This window comes from Notothenia rossii, assembly GCF_949606895.1.
Source record: "Notothenia rossii genome assembly, chromosome: 1".
In the NCBI taxonomy this organism is placed as follows: domain Eukaryota; kingdom Metazoa; phylum Chordata; class Actinopteri; order Perciformes; family Nototheniidae; genus Notothenia; species Notothenia rossii.
Window position 1 is genome coordinate 64793644 of NC_136912.1, and position 27484 is coordinate 64821127.

Sequence of the window (27484 nt, forward strand, 5' to 3'; positions counted from 1 at the left end):
AAAGAAGGATGCAATGTGTTAAGTTTGAGTCTGGTGTGTAACAGCTAACATCAATGCCCCTCCACCTGCCAACATCACTGCCCTCCACCTGCCAGCACCCAGCCAGAGGAGCGCAAACAACAAAAACAAGCAAGGTGTCCCGTCATGTACCTGGACATTTGGGTTGGCAAAATGGAGTAAGAGATGGACTTGAAAAACCTTGGTGGCTCTCTACTCATGTTGTTACAGTTGTCTTGGTTGCAGCTCTCAAGTTTTTTTTTTTTTGCCATTTCCACATCTTTAGAAAATATGAAATAAATGAAGTGAAATCAACCTCTTCTCTGGAGAACAAACTTTGATTTCTCTGTCTTGTGAGTTTGCAGTCTTGCAGTTTTGCTCCTCCACCTGTAACATCACTGCCCCTCCACCTGCCATACAGTAGGTTACTAACAAGATGACTTATATAATACAGTGATAGAATACATGTTTAGTATGCTTACTTATATAAAACAGTAGTATTAAACTTACCTTGTGTTTTCACTCTCACTTAAGTCCCTCTCCCTTTGCCATCAATCCAAAATCAGCTGAGCTGCAACATTATACAGACAGGTAATAATCAACATAATCACAAGGACACAATATGGCTCTGCTAAAAACACTCACTCTTACACGCACCAAAGTTATATTTATCTAATATTTAACTCCCTCCACCCCCGCATACAATCCTTTATAGAAGACCCTCTTCTCTAATTCAACAACGTTGGACGAAATGACATTAAGAGAACGGAATTTACAATTAAAAGGCTGTTCAACGTGTGTTGCTAACTTGATCCGGAATCCTAGCTTTATCTGTTATCTGTAAACGTTCCCTAAATCTACTAATTTAGGGATAATCCACTTACATCCTTTAATACACATGTTAATTTGAATCAGATGTACTGATAATATCCGCAATATAAATCTTTAAACTTCTTCTTACCTTTAAAAGTCCGTCACGAACGGTCTATTATGCTGCAACTCTACAGCTCTGCTAGCCTTGGCGCTAAGTGTGGGTTGAATCAATTTTCATAACCACTGTCTTTTAACTGATGCGGAAATGCGGAAACTGGGCTTATTCATCAGAATTTCGTATGACTTGAATTGCTTGCCCTGAGCAATGACTTGACTTGACTTGCTTGACTCTCACTGCTCTCACCAGTGACTTGGGACTTGCTTGATACTTGTAGGTCAAGACTTGAGACTTGCTCATGACTTGCACATGTAGGACTTACTCCCACCTCTGTGCACTGACAGGGCTGCTGTTAACGTCGGTCTGTACAACGGAATTGTGCCAACGCCAACTGGCTGCGGAGGGAGACTCCCCCCCTTCACTGGAGAACTGCGCTAAAACAGCTGATCACAACGTTCACGCTCTGTGATCACGAAGTGCTCCACTAGCCCCCCCCCCCCCCCCCCCCCCGTTGACTTTCCTGAAGTACTCCATTAGCACCCCGTTGACGTTCGCGACAAAGGGGGCTTCATCAAATAACTTTGAGTGGAGCCAGAAGTTGGAGTACCAAACACTGACTCCAGGTACTCATCTGAGTACCTCACTGAGAAAGTTATGTGCACCCCTGCATATAATGTTGTGTGCTACTGTTGGTGTTTTCAGCTAGCTACACAATGTTGTAACTGTCAGCTAGGCTACCTTTCTAATTTCTTTGCAACAGACGTTTTCCACTTCGGTAGGCACCATGGCACAGTAGGTACAGTTCCAACAAGCCGTTTAGGACAGAGTGAATACACATACTATACAGAGCAAGGGCGCCGGAAGCGGGGGGGCCAGGGGGCCATTGGCCCCCCCACTTTTCAGCCCTGCCCCACATTTTCGCAGCAGCAGATGCCGCGTACAAATCCCTTTTCAATAATTCCCCTCTACTCTAAAGACGCATCTAAAACGCGATCTGATCTAGCTGTGTATATTTTGTTATCTTTGATTCTTATATTAAATCTCAAGAGCTACAGGCATGTTTGAAGTTTGTAAAGGGAAGATGACAGCTCTCACTCGCCACTCTGCTCTTCCACAGCGCCCCTCCCTCCTGCTGAAATTATGAATGTAAGGTACAGTAATCATAGATAACACGGCAGGGTCCGTTACAGTTTATTTTTATCTGATTTCAAATAGGCCTAAGCAAATCCTTGGCTTTCAAAATATTAAACTTGTTTCGGCAAATTCAGATGATAAATACAGGTTTGAAGCTTGTAACGGCATAACAAGCAGAGAACGGAGTAACTTAACGTCACAACAGGCATAACAACAGCCGGTGTTTCCCGTGAGTGCAGTAATCCAAACTAAAATATCTTCCATCCATAGTATTTTGATCGTTTGCTCCACTAATAATCAATCAGATCGATGGATTCCAGAGAAGAGAAAACTTTAAAGGCCTTTTTCTCAAAATGATGACTCTGTAACACTCATTATATAATGTGACATATTTTGCTTAATATTTGGAGTAGCCTACAAAAACAATCCTGATATCATTAAAAATCTAGGAATCAAAATGTATCTTCGGGTCAATGCGACTGATTTCGATGGAGCAGGTCACTTTGCATTTGGTAAAATAAAGCAGGCAGACATAACAGGAAGAATATGTACATTTTAACCCAATCAAATAGGACATTGTCACACCATTCAAATGTATCCATGTAAATTACAACCAATAAAAAAGCTTAGATTTGTTTATTTGTTACGTTGTTTACTTTATCTGTTACATTGTTCTGTGTGTCAGCCGTTAACCTACACTTGCAAACATGTCAGAAGAACCAGCGCAGAAGAAAACTAAATACAGTCAATCTAAACTTAAATTTAACAACTGGAAGGTCACATCCCTGACATCCACATCTCCGGAGCCTGGACCTTCTTCAAAGAGCGAAGCCAGATGAACCCAAAAGCAGCAGCTCTGCGGCCGCAGAAACTGTCAAAACCGCCGCCGCCCCCACCGCCGCCGTTGTTGAACCGAAATACGCTGGTTCCGACTGCATGGAGGTTTGTTGTCGGGACATTGAGGCGGGTAAAGCTTTACAGCTAACTATCGGAAAAAAGGAGACCGCTAGTAGATTATTTGGGCAAAGAGAAGGTACTTCAACGCAGAATGGTACAAAAGCAGAGAGTGGTTAATTCTTTGCAAACCACTAAAGTGATAAATTGCGATGTTAACAACCTCATGATAACCTCATATTTTTTTTAACTTAGGATCATACCTGTAGTCTAGAAAAAGGTAAATGTGTGCATTTTATTATAAAGTTGTGTATATTTACAGACTGTTGCAAAAACTAAGAAGCTTATAAACATCAGGTTTAAAACTAAAAGAGCTTTACAAAAAAGTAACACAATTAAAGATGTTTGGAGTTTTATTTGAGTTATTCATTTAAAGGTCACATGTCATGCTTTTCCGGTTATTACCCGTCCCCTTGTGTGTTATGAAGGTTTTTCTGCATGTAAACGGTCTGCAGAGTCAAAACCCTCAAAGTACACCCTGCAGCGAGTAAAACTCTAAAACAGAAAATACCTCCCCAAAACGTCTCGTTGGTGAAACGTCATCATGACGTCAATCAACCTATAAACCTTTTTCTTACTCAATATCAAGCCACACTTATTGTTTTTGCAGCGAGCCGTTTAGTGGAGAAAGTGAATACTGCTGAATACACATACTTTACAGAGATGCTGTATGCGAAACCAATGTTAGTTTGGAAAATTGCACAGTATATTTCTATTTTAGTATACCTCAACAATGGAATTATGATCAGTGGAAATGGCCATGACATATGACCTTTACATTTTTTGCGAAAGAGATGCTGATTTGAAACCGTTGTTAGGCCTACATATTACGGTATTTACTATTTCTGCCGGAGAGAGGGGAGTTTGTCCCAAAGCTTGCCGCTGTATTTACGCCCCCCTCCATCTGACAGGAGGGAGCCTCATGTGTCACTCCACGGAGTTCACTCCGTCACGGAGGGGGAGTGTGTAGGGGTAGGGTGTAAGGCGTGGTTTGGGATTGGGCCATACACACACACTTTTTTTGCCCCCCCCACTTCTAAAATGAATCCGACGTGCCTGATACAGAGATGCTGTATGAGAAACCAATGTGAGTTTGGAAAATTGCACAGTATAAATCTATTTTAGTGTACCTCAACAATGTTAGAAATGGCCATGACATGGGACCTTTAATAATTTCAGCCGGAGGGAGGGGAAGCAGCGCTGCGGAACAGCAGAGTGTCGAGTGAGAGCTGTCATCTTCCCTTTACAAGCTTAAAACATGTATTTATCGTGTGATTTTGGAAATAAAAGTTTCATATTCTGAAAGCCAAGACTTTGTTTATTTGAAATCAAACAAAACACCCGAACCCCGAAAAACTATTTTTTTATGCAAATCCAAGTTTATTTTGAAATGAGCCGTTGAGACTTCCGACTGATTTCGATAGAGCGGGTCACATTTGCACTATTCAATGCTGTTAGCTGAAAATGAGTGCGTTAAAACATTGTAAATTACTCTAGATTCAGTGCCGCCCCTCCCTACAGTAGACGCAGATCACGCAGAGTGCGTGGGGCCTCATCTTGCGGTGGGTGTCTCATCTTATGCGCAAATGTGACGCAATTCATCCAATGCGCAAATGCGGCGCAATTATGCGCTCCGCAGTTACCCCGCTGCTAACAGTTGACCCCCCCCCCCCCGTCAACACGACACATACGGGGGGCCTCATGAAACACCTTTGCATGGGCCACAAATTGGCCAGGGGCAGCCCTGTCTAGATTAATAAAGTAAAAGATAAATAATTAGCAGTCATTTGATGGCATTCACTGCTTTTTGGACATGGAAGTGTCTGACATTCTCAATTGGAGTATTAAGTAAAGTATTTTAAGTTACCAGATCTTAAAAAACGTTTGACCACATACCAGGCCCGGCTCCAGGATGAAATGACTGAGGGGGCTGTTAAAAAATCAGAGGGGGCGATCTTTTTTTCACAACAACAAAAAATACTGGCAATGTAATGAATTGACACACCAAGCTTTTTTCCTTCTCACTGCTCTACAATCTCTTTGCTTCTTTATTTTTATTCTGGATTTACCCCTCTCATTCTGTTCTTTTCCTCTGATCTTTAATAACAGATAGTAGATAGTTGATAGATAGATGGCTGCACTTTGATTAACAGACTAACATTGATTTCCTCAATTTATAAATGGACAGGCTAACATAACCTTTTCTCCTCTATTCCTTAACTCGTCTTCCTATACAGATTTACTTACTTACTACCTACTCTAGTCAGGTCAGGATTAAAGAAAAATTATTTCCAGGATTGAATGTTCAAATCAAGGCCTAAAACCTGGCCTTTCATAAGAAAGTGACTAATATATAAACCAAATGTAATATTGGATAAAATACTACACCAAATGGACAGACACAGATTAAAAATACAAATAAAGTCCCCTGGTTTGTCTCGAGAGCAGGCCTATTCAAATGGCGGCCCGCGGGCCAGATGCGGCCCAGAACCAACTCCTGAGTGGCCCAGCCTCCCATAGCCAAATTCCTACACGAGTACAGACCATGAACGCAACACTCCGCGTTGCATACGGTTGCATAGAAACCACCAAACCACAACGCAGCACGTTTTTTGAAAGTGCATCTAGTGGTGCTAGTAACGATGGTCCTATGATAGCAACTCTAAAACATGTCTCTCTCAACTCTGAAGCGTAAACAGAGACAAAACGGTCATTGATCTTGTGGAGCAGATCCGAGTCAAGCTGGACCTTTTCGCGACCGACTTGAGCACGGGTTGGATGCTGCATTTTCCGACGCTCCCCAAACACATCACATCTCCGGCACAAATCACGGATGTGATGACAGATTTCATTGCGAGCTTGAAAGAGAACTTTGCCGGTCGATTGGATGGACTTGCTCTGCCCACAGAGGTGATCGGCTTTGCCAGAGACCCCTTCACTGTTGCAATAGAGGGGGACGTATCAACCAGAGCAAAGGAAGTGGTCCCCTGCATCGACAAGGGGAAATATACATTGGAACTTATTGACATGCATTCATCCGTAACCATGGCACAAGCGCAGCGCACTAACGGGCCAGCGAAGTTTTGGAGTGATGTCAAAAAACAGCAGTTCCCTAACGTTCAGAAAGTAGCGATCTGTGTGCTCAGTATGTTTGGATCAACATACACAAGTGAATCAAGCTTTTCACACATGAACTCAATCAAAAGTAGCACTCGCTGCTCCCTGACTGACAGTACTCTCCACCAATGTCTTAGGATTGCATTGACATATGAGCCAAAAATCAATGCTCTTGTTTAAAACAAAAAATGTCCCTTCTCCCATTGAGAAAGTCAGCGATGACAAATCACAAATGAGGTGATAGTAAGCACCTAGTTTACTATAGTAGACGTGTAGTGTAGTATTCATTCATATGTTAGCTACCCTTATCCCTTGTTATGGGTTTGTGCACTGAAGGGTTTGACAGTTATTTCTGTATTCATTTAAATGCACTTTGTAATGTGTCTGGGTCAAATGTGACCAAAACGTATGATTTTGTTGTTATTACTTGAAAAGTGAAAAAATAGTATTGCCACAGTACTACTTCTTTGTGTTGTATTGGAGCTCTTAAGCTGTTTTTTTTGTGTGTGAGGACATTCATTAAGACTGCTATTATTGTATTCAGTAAATGCACTTTGTGATGTGCCTGGTTCAAAAAAAATAACCTGAATATTTGACTTCTAAAGCAAACAAATGTAATGCTACAACTTTGCACTTTTTTCCAGATTCTGTTAAATGAATGCTAATTTGTTGTGTTTTTATGCACTTTTTGACGTACCTTTGTTACAGTAGATGAATAATGAATACAAATTGCATGTTTTTCATCGCAGTAATATGTGTTGGTTTAAAATGTGTCACTACCCCGCTTTTTACAGGCCGCTGAATGTCTGGCCCAGCTGAATTTTGTAGTTATAAAATCTGACCCGACTGAATGTGTAATTGAATAGTCCTGCTCTAGAGTCTAACCGCGATGAGAAAAATCAAATCAGTGTTCCAAAATCCGTCACTAGATGTCGCTGCTTATATATATGGTTTATATAATACACAACATATTATTATTATTATTATTATTATTATTATTATTATTATTATTATTATTATTATTATTATTATTATTATTATTATTATTATTATAGTAAAAGGGCTCGCTTTGGCAACAACCTGATCCATACAGGCAGCCCTAAATAATAACAAGTAACCATCATGTGTGGTGCTATGGGTGCTATCTGTAGTTGTCTGTCTTATTTGTTGTTGATTTCATATTGTTTTCACAGAGCTGTGAAAATGAATGTCTCCCTGCGGACAATACATCTAAACTAATTTAATTTTCAATCCCACAGATGACGATTGAGAACATAAATTCGTAACTTACCTCGTTTAAAGCACTTTGTTGTAATACTACGGATTTAGTTGACACTACTAGCAGAGTTTCTTTTTTCCAATATCTCTCGGGCAGGACATTGAATTCGAAGTAGAAGAAGTAGGTAGAAGAAGAAGTAGTCGAAGAAGAAATACGCTAACGCTACAAAAGGCACAACCCTCACTCTGTTTTTACTGACGACATGTAACATTTTATTTCACCTTGCTCTGTTTTTTAACACACGTTCAAAAACTGGAACATTTTGGGAGTTTCAACCGGGTACTGGCCACCAAAAACGTGGACTTTGCCCGGAAAACGGGGACGGTTTGGTCACCCATCCGACTGTGTTTACAGCTAAGCACACACGCTAACATTAAGACTACAAGCTCACTTGGGGTTGAGGGTTTTTTACACGTTGCTTGACTGCCTGCCCACATATCTGATCCAAACATAGTAGCATGTATTGGGAAGATAATTATTTAAAGTTATTATTTAATCATTGTGACATTTATTGTACTTTTTGATGGATGAATGATGCTCAAGGTGAGGGGGCAAAGAATACAACTGAGGGGGCAATGCCCCCTTTTGCCCCCTCGTGGCGCCGGGCCCGCCACATACTTTCAAGCATTTGATCGAAAACAAGGGGGAAAAAAGTAACACCTTTAGGGTTAAGACCAGTGGACCGGAAGTGGTACAAATCCAGCTAACATTCCTGCACCTTTTGCATTATCACTAAAGTAGCCGTGTTGTTTAAACTTTATGTGGTGTCCTCAAAGCGAAATGTCAATCCAGTAACCGAGTGGAAGCATCCCCATCTGTGTACCCGGGCTCAGTGCTCCTGGTGTCCGTTAGAGGGCGGCAGTGAGTGCGGGGGGCGGCCGCCTATGAGCGCCGCGGAGCCGGGCAGAGCAGCAGACACCGAGCGGAGCTGGTGGAGGGAACAGGGCTGCCTCGTGCCGCAGGGCTTTACCGGGAATTAAATTACCTGCCGTCCGGCGGACTCTGTCGGTTCCGGAAGAGGAATTATAACCCAACAAAATGCATATTTTGGGGATTTGGATGCTGATGGCGGCTGTGCAGGTAAACTATGATTCTACACGGAGTCAGCTCCACTGGCGGAGGCTGCAGCATACAGCAGACAGACGGAGAGGTGCCCGTTAGAGAGACACAGATAGGGAAGGGAGGACAATGCATCTGCGTATGCTTGCTTCATCTTCAGTTTATTTTGAAGTAATTACTTAACAGCGTTCAATAAAAGCCGAGAAATCCGCCTTTATTATAGACAGTACAATGCAGCGGATCCCAGACCTGCTGCGATGAGACATTTATCAAACAAACAGGAGGAGCGCACTGTATCCGGATGCATCCTCTGCACGATCAAACATGAGTTTTAGATCAAATGCGTGTGAATAGCAGAGAAGAAGAGAGATACACAGAGAGGGGGCATTAATAAGCGTGTAAACACCCTGGGGTGACAGCTTCTCATCTATCACACAGTCCCTGCTTCTGTCTGATATCAACTGCTTGCCTTTAGTTGGGCTGTAATCCAGTGAGTGAATCTAGACCCAGATAAAATGTATTGTGGTCAGCATACGCCGATATCCATTTAAAAAGATGGCAGTTTTATGTGTCCTCTTATAAATACATTTGGCATCCATTATATACAGCACATCCTGTCTGTTCGTCCTGCAACGATTCCACATTGTATGCAGAATTTTGGCCCTAAAGCCTGTTCCCATCATCTTGCTATACTGTGCTCACACTCAGCTACATTATGTGCCTTGGTATGTGGTTATGAACCCATTGTGAAAGTGCACATTGTGAGATTGAGATAAATTGTTGCACCATAACACGATTTGCCCAGCATCTCAAAGAATGGTTGGGAATTTGGCAAGATTCATTGTCACTATTTAATAGAGTTGGGCTGGCGGGGGGTTACAATCCAAATGTTCAGACAGACTATAACTTTTGATGAGGGACATTTCTGCTGCATTCGGAAAATGTGATTTCATTAAAAATAATAATAATCTAAGACTTAAAAACGGTATGGTTAAAAAGTGATTAGTAGCAATGTTAACATGATTATATTTCTACTAGTATTTTTATTGCATACATTTGTGAGCCTCAAATGCATGTAAAGGGACGTCGAACATGAGTTAATGAGTAAAAATAGGTGACTGTGTGGACAAATCAATAGGGAGGACAGTGCTGTGCCAAAGGACAGGTCCTAAAATAATTATATCATAAATGCCTAACCTCCAAAACAGCAGGGTCAGCACTCTCAAGGGCTTGCCTTACATCCCAAAAAACCTTCCATATAATGGATCTTATTGCTTAAAAAGAATAATAATAATAACAAAAGCTTTGTACAATATAGCACACAACACAAGATAAACATAAAACAGGCTTCTTAATTCAGGTGAAATTGAACATGTAAACCCTTTTGCTTGAGTTCAAGGAATACAAATAGGTAAAAAAGGTATGATAATAAAAAATGTTATGAAATAATAAGCCAAAAAATCACAGTTAACCAATCCAGTAAAAGTAAGAAAGACATAAGACAAAATTATAAATACAATAAAATATTAAAACCAACATTTTTTTTACAAAACAATATAACAATTTAAGAATATATAGAATAATAAAGTAATGAATTAATAACAATTAAAGGGGGATAATTGTAATTAATCGCTAATCTAAAAGAATGGTTTTCAGTTGTCTTCCTAAAAAGGCCAAACAGTTTGCCCTTCTAATATTTCCTGGTAGGGTGTTATTCCGGCTCGGGTGGTTAGGGCTTGTCCAAAGGCATAAAACAGCGGAGATATGAAGGTGCCAGACAGACCATTCACTTTGTAAACCAGAATAAGGATTTTTAAATCAATTCTAAAAGATATGGAAAGCCAATGAAAAAGTAATATGCTCTCTTTTTCTTAAAAGCCTGGCAGCGGAGTATTGAATTAGCTGTAGTTTCTTTGTAGTTCTAGCTGCACTTTTTAAGGATTTGCTCATGTGTTTGAAATTATACCTGAAAGCACTCACAATTCTACGTATCTCTGCATCTCATTGAGTCAAATCACTGGTGGCAGAATATTGTTTAAGTTGCTAGAGATAATAATCCCCCTGTTTCCCAGAGCCTGTAGTTAAATCAAGGATGGATACTGGAAGTAGATTAAGGTTCAATTTATACCATCCTTCCTTCTGATTACAGCCCCGTCTGCTAGCCTTGTTCTCAAAGAGGGGTGGTAAATACAAACCTTTGTAAATCTTGTACTTGATAATGACAAAATATCTATTTTTGGCAGTTATTCGGCTCACTGGAAGCTTTATAACAATAGATTGTGTATATAATAAGTGAGCCGGAGAAATATAATGTTGGTATTAAGTTGAGGTCCACAATAGCCAATGATAGAGACATGTAAGCGCAGCTGACAGTATTGCCAAGCAACAGTCAACATACTAGCCATTTCAGTAAATCTGAGGTTGCCAACAAACAACTTCTCCTATAAAATTGACTTTGACTGGTTTCTTGTGATCATATCAGATGACTTCTATTTGTTTTTACAAATAAGGTGATCATTGGGACAATTGTGGGACAAAAAAGCAAAGTTGCAGCTGTAGGAATTAAAATACTCAGGGCTCGACATTAAGGACTGCCCGATGGCCCGGGGCCATCTAGTATTTAGCTCGGGCAATGAAGCCTTACCTGCTGGTGGCCCGATCGGGCAATCTATTATGCCAGTATCATGCAGCTCGCGGATCCAGTAATGAGTAACCCGACAGTAAAACTAAACATATCTATAACTAGTTACGGTAGTTTGAGAGGTAATTAAAATAGCTACGTGTGATATTCTAACCTGAAGTGTGTGTTTTGTCCGCTCACCGCTGCATGTGATCATGCAGCGCTGCGTGTCGACTCGTCAGCAGCAGCTGATCTCTCTGTCCCGTCAGATTAGACTTCACTCGCGTTTATGTCCATACCGATCAGATCCAGCTAGTTCTAGCTAATGATATGGCTACCTGCTTATTAAAAGACACCTAAACAATAAGTGTCGCTATGCAACTGGGTGAGGCCACAAAGTATAGCGCAGCATTATCCATTTGTTTACATGCCCACCGGAACCCCGAGGCATTAGCAACAGATCAACGCACAATCAACCCATACAGGACATCTGTTTGTCCACATTAAGTGTTAGACATTAGAATTGACTATTCTTGTCTGTCACATACTCTTCTTGTCTGTCACATAAGTGGCGCAACTGAAGCGGTATTGCGCTAAAGGGAAATTATTTTGACCAAAGAGATTTAGATTTGCCGGCTAACGGGGTTATGGCTAGAAAGGATCCGTCTTGTGTAAATATGACGTCACGTTCTCGTTGTAACTCTCGTTGGAGCGGCTCGGAAACACACCTACAGCAGTAACATGCAACATACACATTAATGCAGCAGTAATATTAATAGAGAAACATCAGACATAATAGTAAAACACTGAAAGGGAACATTGTATTGCACCAGGAGCTATCTTGGGACTTTTACTGCGACAACGTTGACTTGCCTGTGAATAAAAAATAAACCATAGTGTTGGTGATCCACAGTGTTGTCATTCTTCTTTGAACAGCAAGACCGCTAACACCCTATTTCAACATTCACACTCCCTGTCATTGACATAATTAATTGATGGTTTAGCTTCTCACCATCATTTGCTGTGGCCCAGTGATCTTAACGATCGTAACTGAAAGGCTGCCTGCCAAACGTAAACATTCAGCCACGCGACTTGCAAACTATCGCGAGAGTTTTACACTAGACGGATCCTTTCTAGCCATAACCGGCTAACGGGAACTCTGACGTCGCCATTTTGTGTGCTTCGCGGATGCGCTCGGCTCCTCTCGACTGCCGCTCGGGTCTGCTCGGTCAGCTTCCGGATGAGGAGGCATTCGTTCGACCAACTTACAGTAGATAACATTACAAACATTTTTAACAGGGGCCATAATAGTGTAAATAATGTTTGTTTTGGCAGTTACAACTGAATGTAATGTGTTCTACTTTTTTACATCTGGGAAGGCATTTGCCTTCATCAGATGGAAAGTGTCTTGACCAACAACTTAAGTATTTCTTATAGCTATGCAGGGCATGCAAGCGAGCAAACACAAACAAGAACAAACAAACAAGTGAAATAAAGAATAACATTGAAAGTGTACAATATAATATTGTGGTGGTTCATCTTATAATTCAGTCTAGAGAATGCACCAGACAGCATCTACAGTAAGACCTGCACAAATCTTTTATTTTCTAGGGGGAGGCCCCCCAAACCCTTCGTGCCATTTCGTCCGCGCAAATGTTTCAGGGCAATCTCTATTGGGCTCAGGGCCATCTGTAAATTAGCTAAGATGGCCCACAGGGCCATCTCCTGAAATCCTTAATGTCATGCACTGAATACCATAATTTCCTTAAAATTATAAATCAAGAATCTTATATTTTATAACTATTACCTATAAATACATGTATATCTACTATGTAAATATTTCGGTTGAAGACCACAATAGCCAACGATAGAGACAAGTTAGAGCAGCCGACAGTGTTGCCAAGCAGCGGCAAACATACTATTCATTGAGGGTAACGTTAGCTGGCAGATTTTGTCATGGAGACTCGTACAGCATTCTGCTTTTGTTTTTTCTCTACAAAGTATTTCTAAAACAGACTATTGAACCACATCAGTCTCCATCTTGTTTCCATCTGCTTCCCCATGAGATCATACAAGATCACATGGTCATGCATTGCTGATCATTCACAATAATCTTTATAATATCCTGTATTGTATAAAGTGCCATTAGTTCGAGATTAGGATAACATCTGTGGAGTTTCTCCTCATGTGTGCAAACCTGGTAACTTTCTAAATGGGTTTGGATTTAAACTCCGGTAGTCTGAGCCTGGCTTAACTCACTGCCTGCATCATGGATAACATTCTTATGGTTTGAAGGAAAATCTGTTTGCCTGCAATTCAAAGATTAGGCGATCAGCTAACACTAAATCTCCAACAATTTTGAAAATGGAAAATGGTTGTAGTGATGTGTTTGGACTGAACAGGCAATCTGGACTGGTGAATGGCATTTCACTGCCGCGCCCAACCTCCCAACTCTGCCTTCTTTTTGATTTCAACACACACTGGCTGCTTTCTATAAACAATACACTTTGTTTTATTCAAATACCCAACGTGCAGGACTTTTAGTAGATTCATGACGTTATTTCAGGCGACTGCTGACGGTAGTGATGATTGTGGAATACAGTATATTGAAATAACACGCTCCTAGAAGGTTTTCTGAAAAATGTCATTAGCAAGATGCATACAGGGAAGTAAAAAAAAACAGCAGAAGGCTTAAAAGCAACATATGTTGTTTTTGTGTTCATAAGCAGGATTCCACACACTGAGCACTGTATATTCTGCTATCTGCATTAAAAATCATGTTAGGTGTGTGGATTTTAAATAATGCAAAATTCTTGAGGAGGATGGATGGACGATCTTACCCTGACACCGGTGACGAAATAGGGTCCGATAATACTGTTTCTAATAAACTGGCTTTTTTTTTTCATGCTAAAGTTGGTGTGTGAGAGGGGCATTCTGCTGCCTGTTGTTGGTTTTAGTCACACAGGTTATTTGTCAGTTCCTGTAGCTGGGTGTGCTCAGTTTGAGTGTTTTCACTGTGGCTGCTGTTTTTAACTTGAATATGTCATATGAGCTAACCAGAGCTAAAATATGTTGTGGTGTGTGGCGGGTGGTTACAAAAAAAGCAACAGCAAACAACAAGAGTTCTCCTTTAAGAAGTTATTTTACTGGTCTCTTATGATCATATCAGATTACTTCTATTGTTTTACTAAATAAGGAGATGATCATTTATACAAGTGTAGCCTTATTCGGTCCGCCGCAACTCCTAGAAATAAACTTGGGTCCAAATAAAAAAACTAATATAAAAAGCACTATTAAAAAATAGTACTTTATGTATAGTGAACCACAGCATAAGTAACCAAAGCAAAGTTGCAGCTGTAGGAATGGGACATATTATACCTTAAATGATAAATACAGTATTTTATATTCTATACATACCTTCATATTAATACAACGGTTTGCTTTTCCTTTGTGAAATATGCAGCTGTTGTTAGTACACTTGTCCTTGTTTTTAGTTGGTCATATACTGCTAACTCTGCCCCTTTTTTATATGAATGCTCTCATAGCCTTAGAAACCCATCATTGACTTATTGAGTTGATAACCACCATCATTCCAGATCACAGTTGTCAGGTTTAGTGAAGCCAACACACAGGCTCTGTTGAACTATCTATGTGGTTCACACTGTGGAGATATGTGTGATTGAAGTGGAGCCTTGCCTCTTTGAGGTCAGGTTAGAAACACTGTATTCAGTTTCTAGAAATATGTTTTAAAAAGTGAAGGCCTTGTCACAGAGCTACTGCAGTTGGAATTACTGTATGATCCTTCTGGTGACTTCAAAAAACATGCTGAGGAAAGAATTTGTATCCACTTGATCATTTTCTTTCCTTTGTGTTATCAATTAATCTGCCTATTAATCCAAATACATCTGCATATTTAGTGTTACATTACAGATTAAGGTGGAACTGGTCAAATGTTCTAATCCAGTTAATTAAAAACATTATTTAAAAATTGATTAATTGAGTAGGGCTTTAAGGACATATTATGCTCATGTTTAAAATCTTATTTGTATTTAGTGCCTCTACTGTGACATGTTTCCATGCTTTAATGTTCAAAAAGCTCTTTATTTTTCTCATACTGCCTGTGCTGCACCCGTCTGCTCTGATTGGTTAGCTGGCCGGCTCTGTTGTAATTGGTCAACCTCTTAGAGATGTCCCGCCTCTTAGCCTATCATGTACAATGCGTTTGAGCGCTTGCCAATTGGAGCGTTAGTGTTACTTTGTGATGTCAGTATGGGGGGGTGTGGGATAGAAACTCAACTAGATGGTGAGATTATTTTGTTTCCAAGCCTAACAATGGATTTGTCATGCTTACCTTTTACTAGGGATGCTCCGATCGATCGGCCGATATTCACTCTCTGCCGATCGATCAGTGCTCTTTATAAATGCCTATCGGAAGAGCCGATCACTTGACGTAAAATACGTGACACTTTTCTCTGTGCGCGGCAAAACAAGCTCGCCAAAATGGCTTCACCAGCCTGGCAGTATTTTAAGGTGTCCGAAAAAGACAATAAAATATCGGTATGCAACGTGTGTGAAGCAGAAATCCTGCAGCTCCGCCTGCTGTGACGGACTGGTGAGCGGAGCAAAACACACACTAATGGCGAATTTCCACTACAGCGCGGAGCGCGGTTTAAGCACGTTTTTGGTTGCGTTTCCACTAGGCGTAGTTCCGGCTAGCGGGTACTTTTTCACAATTTTCTGGCTCTCCAAAATCGAGGTTCTTTCCGGGCCAACAACCGGGCTTAAACTAGTGAGAGAATCGCTGGCAACTACAACAAAATGAACATATTTGACTGTGATTTAATTGTAATACAAGTTTCAAAATTATGCCGAAGTAACAACGTACTTATACTGGTTAGTAAAAACCATGAATTAATGCTTTGACAAGTCTGCAGACAGACGGCAGGCGAAAAACCTTTTTAAAATGCGTGTTTTCTGAATGGAGATTGGCTAAGCTAACGTTGTATATGCTCCGACCATCCACACTCATAACAACGGCCTACAGACATAAATAAGCCAGCGACTGTATTCGCCATGACACAGACAGTCTGTGGTTTGTACTTGTTTAACTTGTGTCTAGTTTCTGAACAGGAGGAGCTGTGAGCGCAGCATAAAGTGAGCCTGGCCTACCAAGGCCTAACTATACCGTACTAAGCCGTGCGAGGCCCTGCAGTGGAAATGCGCTGTCGGATTTAAACCTAACACACTTAGCTATTTTATCTACCTCTGGAACAAGCTAAACTAGTTATAAATATATTTATTCTTCACTGTCGGGTCACTCATTACTGGATCAGTGAGCTGCATGTGACGATACTGACCGGCTGTCAGGAGAGAAAGAGTGGGAGGGAGGGAAAGAGAGCACTTCCGCTCATTTATCCCGTGTTATTATCCAAAGTTAATGTAACTTGAATAATGTACTTCATTTGAATGTAATAATTATGTTGGTTGTTGTTTGTGGAAGCGCCAGGGAATGAGCCCCATTAACTGAGTTTTAAACATCACTTTAAATGGAAGATTCCCATAGGCCCCGCCCACTCGATCGGATCGGCGATCGGTATCGGCCGATACTGATTCCGGCGATCGGCCCCAAAATTGGCGATCGGAGCATCCCTACCTTTTACAGTCTGGTTTTATGTTTTTATTATGATTGGATCCACTTCAGTGCTGCACCCCCCCCCCCCCCCCCCCCCCCCCCACCCCATGGACCTGTCATGACCCCTGGCTCCTCTCTCTGTTTTATTTCCCCACTTCCCTATTTGCCTGTCCTCCAAATGTCCCCACTGTAGCCTGTGCAGCGTCAGACCATACTCCCTTGTGTTATATCTCTCAAAGGCTCCGCCCTCTACTGGACTCTATGGGTACTACCTTATCATGCAAGCATTCACCTACTGAGATTTCTATAGACGATTATTGGGCCGCAAGGCCGAATAAGTAGCTTGGTCCACGAGCCTTGCCCCAGGCCCGGTTCCCCCGGGGACCGTTGCTCGGTGGCTTCACATGATATAGGGTCGACCCTACTTCATCACAGGCCGCCGCCGCCGCTGCCTGCCTTGTGAAGTCCCTGGGATATCACGTCGCAGGGCATTTTTCCAAAGAGGACCGTGTTGATCTCCTGGGAGCCCCCGTCTTTACGGAAGGGCTCTATGGATCGATCTCCTTGCTCACGGGATAAGGAGTAATCGCAGCGTGGCTGATTCTTGCCCATCCCCAACGGAAGAAACACTGTCCTACACTCCCCGCCCCCGCTGTAAACCCCAGTATAGGGAGCCAGAAGGTGGGCGTGTGCACGTGAGTAGAATAAACCGTGTGCTGTCAAAGCAATGTGCGGGTTCAAGAGACGCTATTGCCGGCGTGCTGTTGTCAGAAAACGTACCTTGCCTGGTATAATAGCTCCGATTAATGCATTTCACCATTGAATGGGAAATACAGCGTTAATACGTGGACGCGCGGCCCTCGTGATAGTGGCCGCGGTGCGTTCAGGGACCTCCGTAGGGGAACGGTGGTTTACGTTTGTAAATTGAGTGATGTGTGTGTGTGGGAAAAATGCATTCAGTGAGAACGAGTGCATTTATCCCAGAGTAAGAGTAATCTCTCTCCACAATTCCACTTTTGCCCGAAGAGAAGAGACGGCATTGTGACGGCGCGCGCGGCCCCCCTCCCCTGAGGGCGGGCCGCGGTGCATTCAAAGACCTCAGTAGAGAGAAGAGTCACCGCAGCACGCGCTCCTCCACAGGCTTTTCTGCAGACGAGGGTGAGACGAAGGGAGAGGTGCCGGCACGGAGATCCCGTGGAACCGGCGTGCCGGCACTCACGGGGACGGGCTGCCCGTCTTCACGGATCTGACTGGCCTCGCGGGGGGAGAACATCTCTTCGCCCGGGACGAGAGGGCGAATCCCGCCTCCTCCCTGTATAATGCACAGATCGCTACGTTTTTCTAATAAGAATGACGTTGATCTGTATCCAAATCTGAGTGTCTTTTGTTTCCACAAATGCTACACTTACACACAATGTTAACCGTACAAATTCCCCATTCGCTGCCCCAGCTGTAGCTCCTGTAAAGGAGGTGGCTAGTGGGCATGCGCAGATGAGAGGGATGAACCGCAGGGAATGCTATCTAAAGGAGAGCACTATGCGGGTGCAGGGACATTATGGCCGGCGTATTGCTGTCAGAGAACATACTACGCCTAGAGCAAAGACTCCAATTAATGCAGTTTTCCATAGTGGTAAAGGCTGCATTATGGCGGAGCCCACACTCACACAAGAGCGCGTGGCGGTGCATTCAGGGACCTCAGTAGAACACACTACGCCTATAAAAACTCAGATTAAATGCTGTTTACCGTAGTGGTAAAAACAGCATTATGGTGGAGCGCGTGCTCACACAAGAGCGCACGGCGGTGCGTTCAGGGACCTCAGTAAATAATCGGCTCTTTCTGTGTCGACCCTCCATGGGCAAATCTTCCCTTCGCGGGGAGTATTTGCGGCGGAACGGGTCACCAGACAGTATCACAGCTTCATAGCTGCGGCCCCACAGCTGAGGGCTTTCCATTAACACAATGTTATGGGGAATGGAAACTCAGCTGTGTGCTAACAAAGTTGATGGACAGGACGCTGAAACAGGGCTATTCACTCCAGTTTTGGAGTGTCCCACCTCTTTTTATGGTCATGCGAGAGGAAATCTGTCTTCCCAGGAGGAGATTGATTTCCTCTCAGCGGAGATTCAGGCTCTGGTGCAGAAACCGGCTGTGTCTGTTGTGCACGCTCAGCTCAGAGAAAATGGTCTATTTTCCATGTACTTCCTGGTTCTCAGGAAGACAGGGGAATTCCGATCTATTCCAGTTCTCAGCAACCCGAATCGCTACATTGCCTGCAGAAATTTCTGCATGTTAACTATAAAACAGTTAATGGGGCTAGTGCAAACCGGGCGATTGGTTGACCACCATCGACCTGAAAGAGGCATACTTTCATGTGAAAATTGCTCCGGAGCACGAAAAGTGTCTGCGTTTTGCCTTCCAGGGAATAGCCTACGAGTACAACAGATTACCGTTCGGCTACTCCCTATCCCCATGCACATTCAGAATGAGTGGCCACTGCGCTTCAACCGCTGCGCGCCCACGGCATGAGAGTTTTTCTTTTACCTAGACGACCTCATAGTCATGGCCGGGTCCAGGGAAAAGGCAATGCTTTGCACAGCACAATTGATCACACACCTAACCAAATTAGGCTTTGCGATCAATTGAAAAAAGAGCACCCCCATACTTCACCAACAGGCGTTGTAGTTGGGAGTGGTGTTCGATGCAGGCGCGCTACGCGCCACCCTGTCAGGGAGCAGAAGTGCGTCCCTTCTCCGGGCGGTTCACAGGCTGTGACAGGGGGCGACAGTGACAGCTTTAACTGTCATGCAGACTTTGAGTTTCATGACGGCTGCTCACATTGTGGTCCCGCAGTGGTTACTGCATAAGCGCCGCCTGCAGAGGTGGTTCTCCAGCCTGCGTTTGGATCCCAAGAGGCACAAACGGCGGCTGGTGGCCACCCCCCCCCCTCAGTGGAGGGCAACCTCCGGTTATGGGGGTCTCCCGGGCGCCTCAGGAGGGGGTCTCCACTGGGACGGGTAACCTCCTACATCACAGTGTTAACGGGAACAGGATAGGGAGGGACCTGCCTGAAGAGGGCTATAGGTGGGCGCTGATCTCTAACAGAAACACAACACAGCAACCTCCTAGAGCTACGGGCGGTAGTGTTAGTCCTCCAGCATTTCATGCCCCTAATTCAAGGGAGACATGTATTGGTCAGGAGCGACAACAGCACCACAGTGGCTTATATCAACAGGCAAGGCGGAGTCCGCTCCGCCACCTTGTTGGCCACAGCGGAGAGGCTGTGGTTATGGGCTTCAGAGGTGGTGTTATCTCTGAGAGCTCTCCATATCCCGGGACTGGAGAACAGGGGGGCCGACCTCATGTTGAGGGGCGGCCCCTTGCCAGGCGAATGGATGCTTCACCCAGAGGTGGTGAAGCAGATCTGGGCCCAGTTCGGGAGAGCGGAAGTGGATCTATTCGCCAGCCGGCGCAACAGCCACTGTGCCCTGTGGTTCTCCATGGCCCTGAGCGACGACCCGCCTTTAGGGGTGGACGCGTTTGCACACGAGCCATGGCCAAGGAAGCTGCTATACGCCTTTCCACCGCTGCGTCTCACTCTCCCTCTCCTGGGGAGAGTGAGGCGAGAACGTCTGGCAGTCATTCTGGTAGCGCCGTGGTACTCAGAGATGACACAGATGAAGATGGGCCAACCCTGGGCAATTCCCCAGTTCTGGGGGGCGATGTCTCAAGAGGCAGGTTCAATCGGGGCATTACCCACTCTGGGCCGTCCTCTCCAGACCTGGATCCTGAGAGGGACAGGCTGAGACAGGGTGGATTGTCTGACAGCGTTATTCAGTCTATCCAGGCAGCTAGAGCAGGATCCACCACAGCCTGTTACAGGCCGAAGTGGCTGGGATTCCAGCGATGGTGTGAGGAGCGGAAAATAGAGCCCCTATATTGTGAGTTGGGCTCTATTTTGTCCTTTTCATAGTTATTGGTGGACAGAGGACTTGCTCATTCTACTGTAAAGTGTATGCAGCAGCCATCTCGTCCTGCCATGAGGGATTCAACGGCAGGTCAGCCTTTTCTCATCCACTGATATGGTTTTTACAACGGGACAGGAGGCTGCGCCCAGTTGTGCGCGCCTCCACCCCACACTGGGACCTGCCGCTGGTGCTCGAGGCTCTGGTCACAGAGCCATTTGAGCCTCTAGAGCTCTCCTCCCTGAAAGCACTGTCGTGGAAGACAGCGTTGCTACTTGCCTTAACGTCAGCCAAAAGAGTGTCCGAGTTAACCGCTCTGTCGGTGCACCCGAGCTGTTTACTGATTTGGGGTGACCGGGGCGTGGCGACACTCAGACCGAACCCCTCCTTTGTGCCCAAGAGCCTAAGGAGTGCATTCGGGTCGAGGGCTATTCAGTTGGGGGGATTTAGTCTTCCACCCCATGGTGGGGCCAGGGAATCCTAAATTACACCTCCTCTGCCCAGTGCGCACGTTAGCATGTTATGTAGAGCAGGGGTTCCCAAACTTTTCAGCCCGCAACCCTCAAAATAACAGTGCCAGAGACTGGCAACCCCCTGTCGACGGGGGGGGGGGGGGCGGGGGTGCTCGCGACCCCCACTTTGGGAATCCTTGATGTAGAGCGCACAGCTACCCTGAGACGCACTGAACAGCTGTTTGTGTGCTTCGGGGGCGGGGTGACTGGAAAAGCTCTGTCCAAAAAACGCCTGGCAGGCTGGCTTTGCGGAGGCATTGCACACGCTTACGAGCAGGCAGGGAGAGCCTGTCCCACGGTGGTCCGTGCGCACTCCACACGAGCTGTGGCTGCGTCGACAGCTTTATTCAACGGTGTGAGTGTGGAGGACATACGGCGGCGTCTTGGTCAACGCCAGGTCCCTTCATAAAGTTTTATCTCTTGGATATGTCTGGCTCTTTCTTAGCGTCTGTGCTTGCTGGGGCAACACAGGACTGGTGAGGAGGGGGGGTCTGTGGGTCAGTTGGCATCTGACCCCCTCCCCGGGCGTAAATGTGCTTACGTTTCTCCGGACTCCTGGAGGGTCGCGGGGTGACGTAATGCGCTTTGGGCCCTTACAAGGCTGAAGGGCTCCCCTCGCCTGCCTGGGGTAGGAGGGGGAGAGCCCTCCATACTATAGTCCGTACACACTCTGCACGGGGTCAGTGTCTGAGTGTGGGGACATAGGGGGCACTTGCGCTCTCCCCATGCTCTTTAGGGACTCAGGAGGGAGGGTGCATAGTGAACCCATACAGCTGCGGACTTTCCCTGTCTGCCTATAAGCGGACGCAGGGGAGCCCTCAGCACTGTTTTCGAGCACACTTTTATGCGAGGCAATTCTGATGGAATACTTTTGTGACATACAGGAGAAAAATCTTTTAAAAGTCACCAAACGCCTAAGTGTATAAACATCTACAATTCATACAAATATTAGAAGATTTATTTTTATTTCAAATGTTTTAAAATATCTCTTCTTTCTCTTATCCAGGTTGTGGTTCTGGGTGGGGAGGCCGAGGGGCTGTTGTCAAGCAAGCCGGGGTCGTTGCAATGCAGGAGGGGTTTTACTCAGGAGGAATACATCATCCAAACGGACCAAGAGCTGGCAAAGGGACAGGCTGTCTTCAACGGTCAGTACACACACACACACACACACACACACACGCACACGCACACGCACACGCACACGCACACGCACACACACACACACACACACACACACACACACACACACACACACACACACACACACACACACACACACACACACACACACACACACACACACACACACACACACACACACACACACAGCTCCAGTAATAATCCCCAGCCGTTGGGTGGGGGTTGTTTCAGAGTCCTGCTGATATTTGAACCATAATGGAGGACCTTTGTTAAGACTCAGCCCATACTGTCCTTCTGTCAGGATAAATGCTGTCCAGTCTGATTACTGCACTTAACATTTTATGATGATGGTGATACACATATCGGGCCTAGTCTTCTATTTCATTGATTCATGTATGAGTCTACTTTTCTTAGAAGGGTTAGAAAGTAATAATACATAATATAATTATAGTAAATAAAGCAAACTTTGGTGTATGATTTGTGCTTTGGGAAGGCTGAACCTGATTCAAAAGTCATGCAGTTGCTTTAATGACACTAAGGCCAAGTTCAGGCATCAGTAAATAATATTTATTTCTCAAAATCAGATATTTAAAACAAACACTCAAATATGTTTGTGTCCAGGCATCATCTTCTGTGCCTATGTATGTTAGAACTACAGCTCTGGATCCAAATCCAAGACAAAAACGTAGAATCAGGGCTCCAAACTATCTAAATGTAGTCGGGTTTGGATACAATTTGCTTTCCAGACTTTGTTTGTTTGTTTGTAACCTTTATTTATCCAGATTGGTCCAATTGAGATCATAGATCTCTTTTCCAAGCGAGACCTGCAGAAAAAAAAACGTTTTTACTATTAGTAAAACTAATCAGGATGTACCTGAGACTGGAACCAGACCTGATACTGGAACCAGACCTGAAACTGGAACTAGAGCTGAGAGTGGGACCAGAACTGAGTGAAAGCATAAGAAAGTGTTCTCAACTGCTTGCATCATTATAATGAAGGACTCAGCCTTTAGTTTGATAAGTTAAATGTTTACCCTAACTGGTAAATGTTAAATGACTGCAGAGTCATGAACCTTCCTATTTGTGGAAACGACCTGACCTCCTGATCCATGTCCCCCCCCCAACAAGCATAGACATTTTGGGCTCCTTGGTTCCAGCGTGGGAAATAGTAATAGTAAATAGTATTGGGGTCAGATGCACTACTCCGCTTCAATAAATGAAGCAATGCTGTTCTCTTTGTAAATGCAGAACAGCGGAAACTGGCTTTTTGCACACATTTAATTTCAGTGGCATTGTGTAAAAGCATTTTTACATTTGATAAAAAGAACAATCTTCACAAAGGTTGCTGCCTATTTAAAAAGCACCTGTCCAACTCTAATGTTACCACAACAAGCCACATGTTAGCTTATGATTGCCAAGTATGCAATAATAAGGAGCTTCAAAGTGCCATTCCCTGGTGGATTGTTACGTCTGGTCCATATGTTTGAAATTGAAACCCAAGAATATTAAAGAAATTATCCGCTCAAATATATTTTCAATATCAAACTCTTCAGCTCATGGTAAGCTTGACATATGTCTACTTACAGCCACTTTACTTACAAGTTGTGAGTAATGTTCCTTAATGTATTTCCTGAGTTTCAACTTTCATATCTGTGAAAGAAGCATTGTAATCACATTTAATTCATGAGAAATGCAACAGTGCTGCCAGGAAAAAGATCGGGGCAACAAATAGGAGTGGTGAGACCGATTTTTAAACAAACCACCAGAGTATCAAGGTAGGAATTTCATGGCGGCCATGGCCGTCGTTGCTCCTCGGTCTGGCCGTTATGCCCCGAAAATAGTTGTATGCCCTACGGCCACAATGGCCTGTGTGCCCCTCACACTGTTAAAATCTTGAAGTTGCTTTAAAAGCGTCAGAACAGTGGTTTCTGAACTGCATTATGCTGCGTTCACAACGGACACAATGCGAACATTCACATAGCTCTAATCGCTGGAGTTTCACCACGGCTGTCAGCTTTGTATACTCCTGTCATTCGTGTCGTGGAAACCAACTACAACAAAATTAACATATTTTACCGTGATTTAATTGTAATACACGTTTCAAAATGATGCCGAACATACTGATAGCGGTTAGTAAAAACCATGCTTTAATGCTTTGACAAGTGTGCAGACAAGACGGCAGGCGAAAAACTTTTTAAAATGCGTGTTTTCTGAATGTCGGATCGATCAGGCTAAACTAAGCTGTATATGCTCCGTCTAAACTCACAACAACGTCCCAAAGACAGAAATAAAGCAGCGACTGTATTCACCATGACACAGACAGTCTGTGGTTTGTACATGTTTAACTTTTGTCCAGTTTCTGAACAGATATGAGGAGCTGTTAGCTCTGTGTGCTAACAGCTAACAGCTAATGTTTTGGTTTTCTGACTTAACGTCAGTGGCTGAGATCCTCACTGCTGATTGGCTACCGCGAGAACGCGTTACGCAAATTTGACGCTCGAGTTGAAAACATTTATTAAAGAGACTCGTACACACACACACACACACACACACACACACACACACACACACACACACACACACACACACACACACACACACACACACACACACACACACACACACACACACACACACACACACACACACACACACTTTTGCATTTCAAAGTATTGCTTGTTCATACAGTTGAATGCTGGAGCTTCACTGTGCACTGCTGAATGTTGTATGTGCAGAGTTTGACCCTTGAAGGCTGTTTCCTCTGCCCTGAAATTGAATATATTTGTTACATATTAATATAATTTTAGATTTTTTGTAGATAGAAAACATACCAAACACTAATTATTCAAAGTAGAGTATTTCATTTTATATACGGTAATACTACGGAGGCATAGGCCTATATGATTATAATGTTTGACATTATTGATATTAAAAAAGTGATTTATTTTCCATGTCATTTGTGTGTTTTTCTTATCGTGAAGTTATTTATCTGTAAGCTCCAAATCCAAATGTTTCCCTCAATGGCCTTTGTGCCCTGGCATGTGGCCTTTGTGCCCTAAAAAAATGTGTGACACCAAAGGCCAAATGGCCTTGCCCCTAAAATGACGAAATTCCAAGCCTGCAGAGTATATTTAAATACTTTCATATTCAGTTTGAAAACATGACTGCGAGCGTTCAGAAACACATCTGGGTCAAACTCTCCTCTGCCTGTGGTTTACCCGACCAAACCCGATCAATCAGCATAATACGTCTCTGTGCTGTGAGTCAGAGGCTGCAGTGATCAGTATCATTGACCAGGCCTCAGCAGCACGCTGATCAATGCACATTGTGTATTGGTAGAGGGGGGGTGAGAGGGGAGTGTTTGAGCTCTGCTCTCTCCACACACGCCGGTTGCTGCTTTGGATTTATTTGTTTTAAACAAAAATCTGCATTTTATTTACCCAGTGGCATTTCATTTATTAGTTTTGTTTTTAAGAATCACAACTTGACATAATGTATATTGGCGCTAAAACTGAATTGTTTTTTAATTTAATATTTTTTGTACATTTCCATTTCTTGCTAAATCTGTATGATTTTATAATAATATTATTAAAATATATATATATTTTATATTATTTTTTGAGTAGTGAGTACAATAGGAAAATAACAAATTACAATGAAAAAGAAAATATGTGCAGTATATCAGAATTTAAAATGGAAATGCTGTGCTGTTTTAATAGATTTAGTGAACTATTTGGAACAGAACTGTTCCAAATAGTAATAGTAATAGTAATATTTATAGGAATTTGCAAGTTTCCCAGAATGTAGTATGAGGAATGCCTCACATGGTGTGTGCGGCCATGTAGTTTGTATGGATATAACATTGTAAGTAGTCTTTAAAGAAACCTTCCTTTACCAATTTAAATAGTAGTTTAGTCTGAGAAAAACTTGATAAAGTAATCTCGATATAGTTTAAAACATGTTCTACATATGGCAATGAATAATCCGACTAAAACATGTTCCCTACTGTCATGTTTTCCAGCCTCCAGAGATGTGTGTTGAGTCAATATGTCCACACAGCTGTCTGCTTATTCTCTCCATACAGGAAGTATGTTTGTTATTGATGCCTGTAAAAGAGCACGTCACTGCACAGAGCACACTGCTTTTAAAGGGGAATTGCAGGCATTGTGTTTGAATGACACAGTGTTACAGACTCTCTTCCGCACCAGGAACAGTTAGTTCACAGATAGTTTACTTTGGTTCTGCTGAGCGTCGTTCCCACGGCTACCGGTCTCATGGACCGTAGAGATGTGTACATGTAGTGCCGATCTGCTGTTTAGAAGAACAGAAGAAGTATGTGGTTGTACAGGGCAGATCCCACTGTGAACATGTGAAACTCCATGAATATGAAACAGGTTTTCCTGTCGGAAGAAATCAAGGTCAGAAAGTGACTCCTCTGCTGGAAATAAATCACTTTTTTATGATTTTTAAAAAAAAAGTGTATTCTGAAGGAATGTGTGAAACAGAGCTGACCAGTCAAACAGGCTTTTGCTTATCACATCAAAGTACCAGGCAAAAACCCTAGTATAGCAGCGCTGAGAAAGTGTGTGTGAGTGTGTGTGATCACATGTCTGTGTGCTTATTGGACTTGTATGAGAAGTGTAACAAGGTAACAGTGACTGAAGCTGACAGAGCGGCTAGGGAAACAAGAGAGAGCCTCAAATCGGTGTGTGTGTGCAGGGTTGGGAGGGTTACTTTAAAATGTATTCCGTTACTTTTGGATTTCTCCAAGATCAAATGCAAAAAAGAAAGGAACAAATGAGAAGAATTGAAATCTGCCCCTTTTATAACAAAATGTGCTCTTTTTTGGTTTTATAGTAACATTGTTATTCTTGCCATTTGTTTTAACGGCCTCATGACTCATGGTGTGTTGCCGGACTCCATGTTGACTGTTGCCTTGGTGCCTGTCATTAAGGACAAAGCGGGCAAGGTAGGGAGCTTGGATAATTATAGACCAATTGCTCTAGCCAGTGTGTTATCCAAAGTCCTGGAAATAATTTTGTTGGATAGACTATGTTCTTATTTATGTACCTCAGATAACCAGTTTGGCTTCAAGGCTAAGCATGGTACTGAGCTATGCATCTATGCTTTGAAGTAAATGGTAGAA

The 27484-nt window shown here is 43.4% G+C and overlaps 1 protein-coding gene and 1 long non-coding RNA gene across 3 annotated transcripts in view; one reads left to right on the plus strand and one right to left on the minus strand.

The window, feature by feature from the left end:
* Positions 1-207: 207 nt before the first annotated feature.
* Positions 208-1250, minus strand: LOC307031598. The gene is made up of 2 exons (XR_013805997.1): positions 959-1250; positions 208-568 (listed from the first exon to the last, which is right to left on the minus strand). It is a non-coding gene; the product is annotated as an uncharacterized lncRNA (long non-coding RNA).
* Positions 1251-8309: 7059 nt separating this feature from the next.
* LOC307031495 (cadherin-2-like) overlaps positions 8310-27484 on the plus strand; it is a 140990-nt gene continuing 121815 nt past the window's right edge. The window contains exons 1-2 of one of the 2 annotated variants that reach the window (XM_079668651.1): positions 8310-8492; positions 22205-22343. In XM_079668651.1, coding sequence (XP_079524777.1) covers positions 8451-8492; positions 22205-22343 — 181 coding nt within the window. In that variant the 5' untranslated portion in view covers positions 8310-8450. The remainder of the gene's footprint in view (positions 8493-22204; positions 22344-27484) is intronic. The other variant, XM_079668652.1, reaches the window with a different exon arrangement.